We start from the raw sequence: 10590 nt of genomic DNA, 5'->3' as shown, positions 1-10590 counted from the left end.
TTATGATTTGATACAGGGGTCAGCCTGAACAGAGCTTCCTTAATATGGCCTATAACTCCATTTTAAGCAAGAATTGAAATTAGGATAAAACAGTAAGACACAGGAGGTGCGGGGCTGGCTCAGTTGGTAGAGCATGTGACTTGATCTCGGGGTTGTAAGTTTGAGCTCCATGTTGGCTGTAGTATTTTATTTTATTTTTTATTTTTATTTTTTTTTAAGATTTTATTTATTTATTCGACAGGATAGAGACAGCCAGCGAGAGAGGGAACACAAGCAGGGGGAGTGGGAGGGAAAGAAGCAGGCTCATAGCGGAGGAGCCTGATGTGGGGCTCGATCCCATAACGCCGGGATCACGCCCTGAGCCGAAGGCAGACGCTTAACCGCTGTGCCACCCAGGCGCCCCGGCTGTAGTATTTTAAAATAAAACCTTTTAAAAAATAAAATAAGACACAGGAGATCAATCTTTGGGGGTTTTAATATACAAGTCCTAACTCTGTGACAAGTCCACTGAGAAAAAAAGTAAAGGCACTTAAGATTTCATTCTCCTCGTGAAGAGGAGACGTTAAGTTATGGTAAAGAGGTTTGGAAGTGTGGGGTGCTGGGCTCACACCTGTTCTATATAGACACGAGCTACAACCGAGAAAGGAGAGGTCCTGGAACCTCAGGTCACTGTACTAAATAATTTGGGAATAACCTGTTCTGAATCTGTTTAAATTTGCTTCAGTTTTAAAACTAGTTAAAATGCTCTATGTTCAGCTGATTTTTTTTTACTAATTTGTTTTCCAATAGCAGGGATGCACAGAAGAGTGAGTAAAAAAATACACTCCATCTTTTATGAATGAATGTCTGTCATACGGCATTAGTACCTACCAGATGCTGTAGAGCAAAATTCCAAACTCTAAAATTTCAGCTTTCCTTCTTGAATCGATTTTGATGCACCCTGTTCTTACACAAATCTCTGAAATACTACATATTAAACCTGTCCCAGTCTTGAGTATTAAACATTTTATTTAAAGATTTTTAAAGTAAAAAAAGGGTACACAAATACAGATTACATCATGATGACAGAGGCAGTATTCTACATGACAAAAATCAAAACAAAATTTAAAAAGTGGATGTACAGATACTAAACAAGCATAATACCTGATAGGCAACTCAGGCTGCATACACATAGAACGGTCCGACCAGACATGCTTATGCAAAATAAATTTTTTCTTAGAACACCATTCTGTCAACTGCCTTATTCCCATTGAGTATTTTGAGAGCACTTCTATAGAAAAGGAACTGGCATGGCACTTAAAAACTACAAAAAAACAGAACGCAATTAAAAACATATTTGTAATGCAATTTTGTATAAAATATACACGGTAAATCTTATTAGTTAAAAAAAATATTTAAAAACAAACGAAAAAAAAAAACCCCACCCTGAATAACGGTTAAAAGCTCATCACAGAAAAATGTTCATCATTTTAACATTATTGATAGAAAATAGATGGGATTTTGGCGGCGGGGTGGGGGGAGATCTCTAACTTGAAGAAGTCATTCAAAATTTATGTAAAATTGTAGATAAGATAGTAACTCACTGCCTACCCCTTTCTCAAAACTTATCATGAATATTCTAATATATAACTACAGGACAATTAAAGAATAGCTCAAAGAATGTTTCTCAAAATAAGGTCCAAAGACCCAGCAGAATTCTAAGGTAGGCCCAGCAATGTGCATTTTAAACAAATGTCCCAGGTGATTGCTCCCCATTCTGAAATCTGAGAACTAATGCCCTAGGGAAACAGTACCACTTAAAAGATAATAAATATATTTCTGATATATCAGAATTTTCTACGACTTTATGGTTTGCAGTGAATACTGCTTCTTAAAACAAGTTTCAGGTATTAAGAAAAACATATATACCTGTTACATGAACGTGGGAATGTATATAAACTTTTTCCTTTGAGGTTTTCGTTGCTTTCAGATTTAGTTATTTCACGAAAAATGAGTATATGGCCAGAAACTTCAGAAAAATCACATTTCTAATAAAATGTAGCATCCAAAAAAAAGGGAGATAATTTCTTAAACGCCTATAAATTTTAAATCATCCTAAATTTAAGACTAGATGGCTTCCCCCAAAACTCAGTTTTACTAAACTGGACAATTGTGACTTACATGATCAGGGTTACTTTTTACATCCCTTTTCATTAAAAAAATATTCAAAATAAACAGATGCTATCACTGGCATCCCTTTAAATAATAAATTGCTAAACATTAATATTAATAAAAAATAATCTGAAGAACTCTGCCCCTGAAATGTACTCCACTCTGATTACATGTGTTACCTACTTAATAAAAACTCACTTAAGGAGCTGGAACTATGGGGTATGTATGTGTGAGTTCCCTAATATTTAATCATGTTTATCTTATTTTTTAAAATTTCACTGACGACTCCATAAACAGGGTCCAAACGTATGGATAATAGGGCTTTGGTGAAGAAGTGAGTATGGTTAAGACACTATCTGGAAGATAAATACTTTTTCTGTATACTAAATTATAAGGAAAAAAATAGCATACATTCTGTCTCCACTGGATAATGGAATGCTTTTACAAGTCTGATAACAAGTGCTTCTTTATTATCTAAATCAAATCACAAAAAATAGCCGTGGGATTTGCTAATAAAGAAATAAATCTCACCATTGCACTTTTCTGTATCTATTTTAAATTTCTATTTTTTTCCCTTTCTATATACTGAGAAATGCTCCATTCAAATGCATCCTGGGCTCTTTGAGTGACATTTATTAACATACCAGTTAAAGTTCTGGCTAAGGGGTAAGCTCAGAAGCTAAAGCCCCCGATATGAAAGAAATCCCTCTCATCGGTTTTTCAAAAACAGCTAATGATTTAGAATCTGATACTTAGTAAAATGTGTCCGTTTTTTTTCCCTCAAGGAGAATTTGTATTCCCTAACTCTAAGCAAGCGACATCTTTTATTACCAATTTAATAAATGTTGCCTTAAAAATCAATAATTTAATTATCCAAGGCAATAAAATTTACAGCTGAATTTTTAAACACAACTCAGAAAGTAATAGGTAATATAATAAATTGTTTTTTGAATTATTCTTTCATATCAAAATTAAACACTTCAAGGTGAAGTGAATGAGGAATGACAAAAAAATCACGGGAGGCTTATGACGTAATGTCCCACCAGGTGCCTTAATGCAACGGATACTCTGTTTAAAAGCAGTGGTTAAGTATTGCCTTTAAACAAAAAGGATAACTTCATGACTCATCAGTGGGCTGCTGGATTACCAGTAGAGTTAAGCGCTGACACGACTGTCTGGAAACAGGTAGTTTCATTTTCTTTTTCACAGTTAGATGTAATAATTGACTCTTACAGCCAATAACAGAAGATACTGAGTGATTTTTGGGGGGGTGAAAAATATAAAATGGTTCACTGTATCCAGGCTGGTAACAAGTTTATTCATGCATTAAATGGCCACACAAGCAGAAGGAATAGTTGGAAAATGAGGATTAGACACATTCTTCGGCAGACATCAGAAGAGGGTTGATGTACTCAAAACCTTCGAATTCAGACTGATCAATCTTCCTCACGATGTCACTGTTGAAAGAAAAATACATTAATTTTCATAACCTAGATTTCTTTACCTTTTTATTTATTTAATGGGTAAAATAAAATGGAAAAAAACCCAAAAAATTAGGCTAATTTACATGATTTATGGGGGGGGGGAAATCTATGTTTAGATTAGTTCCAAAACATTTTCTAGAAGAACCAAGAGTACTGAAAATAAAAGAAGACTAACAATCCCAACGTGGTCCAAAATTGAAGGCTAGGAATTAAAAAGTCGCAAATTGTCACAAGTCTAGCTAATGTTAACTTTGGACCTGAACAACTTTCATACTTATAGGTGAACATCCAGGTCTGAATTCAATTTAGTAGTCACCTCAACAGGAAGATGGTGACAAGGCCCAGAAGAAGTTAACCGCAAGGAGAAGGCAATAGGGGCAGGTAGCCGGAAAGACCTGAAATAAGGAGAGGACACCGCAGGGAGGTGCAATAAGAGTAGTACTACTGAATGTTTTAACACTTAAATGCACACCCCATACTGCAGAGCACAAAGTTACACAGGATACAGTCCCCTCCTTCAAGGAGGGAAGGTATCTCATGTAACAAAAAGCTGCAAGAGAAAGCAGTGCCTGCTAAGTTTCATAAAGGACAGCGAAGCCTGATCTAACCACAGTTCTAAAAAAAAAAAAAAGAAAAAGAAAAAAAGGGTGACTTCTAGTTAGAGAAATTGAGAACGCCAACGTTCATCGTATAAACACTTACCAAATGGAATTATGAAAGATCAGATGTTGGGTCTGAGAAAATGCAAGTAATTTACTTGAGTTGGAAGCACAGGAACAGAAGCATGTCAAACGGCAGATGATCTGGAGGGAAGGTAATGGCTAGCTCCAAGAAGCCAGTGATGCTCACACTAAGGCGTTTCACCTTGATTCGTCAAAGATCTGGCTGCATCTGAGGCAGCTCGGAAAGATGGAGAAGATCTCAATATGCAAAAATGAAGGATGCGCACGGAGGAACGGCGCGAGCAAAGACAAGAGCACAGCATCAGGGAACGCAGAGTCACGCACACTGGTCAGAACACAGCATCTGCGTTAGAGCACAGTGAGAGAGGGCCGGACAGGCAGGCGGGAGGAGAGGGCAGGGCCGTAACTGCTGGCCAAGGGGACAGATTTTATCTGCTAGGCAAGCAGGAAGTGCCTGGAGGCTTCTGACAAGGAGGGTTACAGAACTGGGAGCGCTACTGAGATGTGCGGAATGGCTGGCAGAGCAAAGAAGATGCCCAATGAGGAGGATGGTGTAATATTCTGGGTACGATCGGAAAGAGACGTGAACTGGACTCATGGCCATGGAATGGAAATGAAGGCTCTGATGCAAGGAATGAAGTCAAGGGAGAACAGACAAGGACTTGGCAGCCGGATGTGTTCTCGTTTGTTAAGGAAGAGTCAATAATCATGGACACTCTGAGTCTGAACGAATACAAGATGGCACAGTGAGCAGAAAAAAGGTAAATAAAAATAAGAGATTGAGAACAATAAAAAAAGCAAACATAAAGAGTCATTTCTTTTCTTTTCTTTCTTTGTTTTAAATCTCTATGCCCAAAATGGGTCTCGGAATCATGACCCCGAGATCAAGAGTTGCACGCTCTCCTGACTGACCCAGCCAGGCACCTCAAGAGCTGTCACTCAAAGTATTTTAGATTTCGTATGTTTGAAGTGTGTAGCCGACAAACTAGGGGAGATGTTTATCTTTTTTTTTTGTTTTTAAGGATTTTATTTAGTTATTTGAGAGAGAGAGAGCGCACATGAGCAGGGGCAGAAGGAGAGGGAGAAGCAGACTCTGCCGCTGAGCGGGGAGCCCACTGTGGGGCTCGATCCCAGGACCGAGACCATGACCGGAGCCGAAGGCTGACGCTTAACCAACTGGCCCACCCAGGCGCCCCTAGGGGATATGTTTAAACAAGCAGATAGCAGTGCAGCTCAGGAGAGTACCAGGTGGAGGCCAGGTGCTTCAGAATCATTGTTCACTTACCCTTCACAGCAGCCTCGTGATGCAGGCAGTAAGAGAACAAATAGGCTCAGAGAAGTTATGAAATTCAAACTCAGGTTACCCAGTTGGTAAGAGGTGGTGTCAGGATTCAAATTCCTGTCTTTTGATGGAATCTAGTGTTCTTTCTAATATATGACGCTGTCAGAAGTAATGATATTGGTACACATCTCTCTCCTTTGGAAGACAGTAAACGTTTTGTGAGACTGACCTACATCTTAATCATCTTTCAATGTCTAGTACTTAGCACAGTGCCTTTCGCTCAACACTATTTGCCAGTTTAGCTGGGAGTCACTTAAATAGCTGGTATCAATATTGTGGGCCTGGCTGAAATCTCCAAGGTTCAAACTGCATCTAGCAAAGAGAAGGCTAACATGAACAGAACTGTGGAACATTCCAGTCTCAAGGGGACAGGGAAAAAAGGGTGACAAGTGGCCACAGAGATGCAGCAGAACCAGGATGGGTAGCGCCAACCAAAGCAAGGCCATGAGCACCAAATGCTGTACAGACATCAGGGGAGATGAGGACTGATCACAATATGCTTTAAAAATCAGAAATTAACAAGTCAATTCAACTTTTGGATGCTGAAGGAACAGGTTAAATTGTAAGGCGTTCAAGTGCTGGTAGTAAGAAAGCATAAGACAATCAACATTGACTATCCTGAAGGAGTTTGATAGAGATACTGCTTATTTATTTTTCTTTTACCAAGAGCATCTATTAACTATTCTGAAAAGGAAATGAGGGAAGAAAATGTGACGGTTCAAAGATGTGCTGAGATTCTGGGGAAAAACTAGGATTTCTGAGCATGCTGATAAGTAGCAGAAAAGCAGCCGGAAAAGAGAAATTAACGGAGGTGGAAGAATGAACGTTAACTGACAAAACGAAATCCTGGCAGAAGCTAAGGAGACAGACGTAGGGAAATGGAGCACCCCCTGCAAACGAGGGACATCCAAGCACAGGGAAGAAGGAAGAGGAGGGAAGAGAGCAACTGTGAGCCGCGCGGTGGTCTGGTGAGAGTGGAAAAGGGAGCAAGCTCACACCAGGAGGTCCCCAATCCTTGAAGTCAAGGCAAGGCCGGTCCCCTAACGGTGCTGGACGTGGGGGTAGGACTGAAGGCTTCTAAAATGGACAGAGTTTGGAAGAGCTGCATGAGGAATGTGATAGGAATTAACAAGATGTGAGTAAAAATACTGCCCAGGAAGAAGGTCCTCCTTGAGATCAGAGAACGAATCTGTAATGACAGGTAAACGATCAAATGTGCCCAAATTATTCTAAACCATACTTTTAAAAGATGCAACATGAACATAAAAAATTCGTCAGATCACTGCTGGCTGGACATGGTAGGGTAATGTAATCTTTTTAAAACCAGTCGGGCAATACACATCAAGAGCTTGAAACATTTGATCCCCTTGGACCTCATTCCCTTTCTAGGAATCTGTCTTAAGGTAACACGCGGGGACTCAAAGATGGCCATCTGCACAAAAGGGCAGCCCAGGGCAGCGGCAAGAGCGTGGGCCTCGGGTGGACTAGGGTTTGTGTCCTGACGCTGCCACCTGGCAACTGTGAAACTCTGCTTCACCTCTCTGAGCCTCAGTTTCCCCGTCGGTAAGACGGGGAGGACAGTAAGTAGACTTTCAAGGTTGTCGTGAGAATTCGAGATAAGGCATGGAAGGCAAAGTAGAAGAGGGCAGTCGTTATAATTTGTAAGAGTGTCATAGATTCAAATATCCCATAACTGAATGGCTAAATCAATTATACTATAATGTGAGAATGAAGCACTGTGTAGCCATTAACAATGAAACTTTCAAAGAACTTTAGAAATATCTCCGTCTATAGAATTACTTACTCATCATCTGGAGTGAGCTGGACAGGTTCATTAGTAAACTGAGAATCAAAGTTGTCCAAACCAAATTCCCCAGAAATATTTGGTTTAAAGGGAGGTACCACCTGCTTTTGCTCCATCTAGAAAAGACATATTAGATGACAGCTCAAGCCTACGTTCTCAGAAAAATGCCACCTCTACATTGCTCCTCTGCCCTCAGATGCCCCCTGTCCTGCCCCAGTGAGTTCCTAGCAATGGCTCTACGGTATTCACAATGATGGAAATTATTCACTAAACTGAACACTGATGCGGGCCTTACTAATATTACAACCCGCTCCATTAAATTCGTATTCTAAGCTTTTATTGTTTTAAAAGCTTTTTAAAAAGCACTTCAGAGAGTGGTTTTAAGTTACTGAGGCTGTGATATATTTGTTTTACAACAATCTTTTTAAGATAATAAAATGTGGCCCAAGAGAATAATGAAACCTAATATAGAAAACAATGAAAATTTACATACCATATCCCAATCAACATTTCGAAAGAATGGGTGTCCCTGAATATCAGCAAATCCTGTTTGAGGATGACAACCCAATCGTTCCTTTGGGTCCTATGGTGGGAAGAAATGTTTCAAGAAGTGGATGGATATCATGCTTCAGAATAAATCACCTTTGTGACCTGGGTTTTGTGTCTATTATGATACCTTTATATCTGAAATCAGAATGCCTTTCATTTCTACATAGTACAACACCAGACTTAAATGGGTGTCTGAAGCTTGTGACAAGTAAGATTTCCTCACGGCTCTCTGTCCAGCTATCATGTGATTATAGTGGACATAGGTCACTACTTCTTGCTGAAGAAAAATGGGAGGAAAAAGCAGTAGAATCATTTGAGCAGCATCCTGATATTTCTTTGGCATAGATTAGAGTGCTGGTCAAAATATACAGACTCCAAACTTCACAAGTTTGCTCGTGGCTCATTTTAAAAGCCCTATGCCCAAATACAGCAACAAACCATAATCTGCGTACGATGATACAACCGTTATGTGAACCACTGGACTGAGACGGGGCTGCAACTTATAAAAAGTCACGGCTTATTCATTACTACGAATGAGAACATGTTACTATTTTCCTTTCCAATAAAAGACATTTTGTTTTCAATATAAAACCTCTCACCTTCATTTTTCAGTGTAATATTTAGATTTCCATTTTAAATCTTTCTTCATATAAAGTACTCAAAAGCTTCAATTTCTTATTTCATTAAAATTCCTCATTACCTTATCTATACGTACCTAGGAAGTTAAATGCACATCAACCTACTTTCTAACCTACAATTTATTTAAAATAAGATTTATGATTGCCAAGATCACTGTGAGGCAATACGAAGCGTATCTGGGGTCTGTCCCAGGTTCCCGACACAGAGCCCCTAAAACCCTTGTCATTTCCTCAGTCACAGACACGTCGTTATTCATAACATGTCCTTTCAATTATACCTTAGTTTATGCTAGTTAGGTGACTTTCGGTGGGCATGTAATAGCTTCAGGATGGGATCTGGTCGCCAGAGGAGCCAACCATGTGATTAGAGAGTTCTAATTTTCAGCCTCCTTTTCAGAGGGGCTGGAAATTGAGTTCAATCACCAATGGCCAGTGATTGAATCAATCATGCCGATGTCACGGAACCGCCATAAAACCCTCTGAACCCTGGGGTTTGGAGAGTTTCTGGGTTGGTGAACACATCCATGTGCTGTGAGGGTGATAGACCCCAACTCCACAGGGACAGAAGCTCCCGTGCTCAGGATCCTTCTGGACCTCGCCCTGTCTATCTCTTCATCTGGTTGTGCATTTGTACCCTTTATAATAAATCAGTGATAGTAAGTCAACTATTTCCCTGAGTTCTGTGAGCCGTTCCAGCAAATTACTGAACCTGAAGGGGGAAGGTTGTGGGAACCCCCATCTGTGTAGCCAAGTCAGACATAACTAGGGGTACTCAGTACTTGTGACTGGCATCCGAAGTGAAGACAGTCTTGTGGGACTGAGCCCTTAAGCCCCTGGAATCTGATGCTAACTCTGGGCAGTTAGTGTGAGAAAAAAAATGAATTCTAGGACACCCAGCATGTCCGGAGAGTTGGAGAATTGGTTGTTGGTATGGAAAAAACCTACACATTTGGTGTTAAAAGTGTTATGAGTAAAAACTGTTCCGAATCATAATCTTAGATCCTAAAACTCTTCTAACCTACAGACCACAACAAATAATTGAATGGTTTTCAGATTTTTTAAGACCAACGATGGCATTTCATTTCTTCTGACTTTTAGCTAGGGCTTTTGACGTGATAATCTGTAGGGAACACTGCTGCCAAGCGCTCAAGAAGTAATGAGACTCTAAGAATAATAATCCAAAGAACACTGGATAATAGAGCTATAAGTATGACTGAGGTGATCCCCCAAGATGTAATTGTTCCCTAATTGTGTACATGGTACGTTATCATTTACACTAAAAACACCATATGTAAATAGCTGGGGGTGAATTATATTGCCAAAATGGAAAGGACAACTCATCTCAGGTTCTCCCGCTGTCAAATTACTCTTTGGTGAAGAGACAAATTCCAGATGTAACTGAAAAAATTACATACTCTGATGTTCTGGAATGTGACTCTGCCCGAACTTCGACTTACAGTTTCATTTACATACAGATAAACCACTAGCGATTGTTACGCGCAATTTCTACCTTGTTGAGAAAACTCTTCAGGACACTTGCAGCTTTTACAGACAGAGAACGCGGTATGCGTATTTGCTTCTCCAAAATAACTAGAAAAATAAAATTATGGCATTATGTTTAACTTTTACGTGGCTTCAAGCTTCACATTTTTATTACGAGGTACATAAGGTATTCCAGCAGAAGAAGTAAGACATTACATATATTACTTCGGCGTCTGCTTGCTTTTATCCAGTTCGATTCTTTGTATTTCCAATCGTGGGCCCTTTTTTTCACCTTTCGATTCTCTTATGTTTTGGGGACCCTACTTTTTCTTCATTGTTCTTGGACTTACACGCTCACCCTCGGGGTCCGCGTGAAGAGACTGTCCTCTCTAGCCACAGGATTCCTTCCTCTAATCTCTGTGATATACAATCTGAAGGAACCTCTTTGTTATATCGA

At 39.7% G+C, this 10590-nt stretch overlaps 1 protein-coding gene across 1 annotated transcript in view; it reads right to left on the bottom strand.

The window, feature by feature from the left end:
- Positions 1-990: 990 nt before the first annotated feature.
- The window catches only part of PRKCI (protein kinase C iota), a 75883-nt gene continuing 66283 nt past the window's right edge, over positions 991-10590 (bottom strand). Inside the window, exons 15-18 of the mRNA XM_045788628.2 lie at positions 10162-10241; positions 7958-8047; positions 7465-7580; positions 991-3608 (exon numbers count right to left, since the gene is read on the bottom strand). Of these exons, the coding sequence (XP_045644584.1) occupies positions 3521-3608; positions 7465-7580; positions 7958-8047; positions 10162-10241 (374 nt within the window). The 3' untranslated portion in view covers positions 991-3520. The remainder of the gene's footprint in view (positions 3609-7464; positions 7581-7957; positions 8048-10161; positions 10242-10590) is intronic.

Source organism: Ursus americanus, chromosome 4, assembly GCF_024610735.1.
Source record: "Ursus americanus isolate L20-20 chromosome 4, mUrsAme1.1.p, whole genome shotgun sequence".
NCBI lineage: Eukaryota > Metazoa > Chordata > Mammalia > Carnivora > Ursidae > Ursus > Ursus americanus.
The sequence above is the reverse complement of the archived record's forward strand: the minus strand, read 5'-3'. Positions and strand labels throughout refer to the sequence as shown.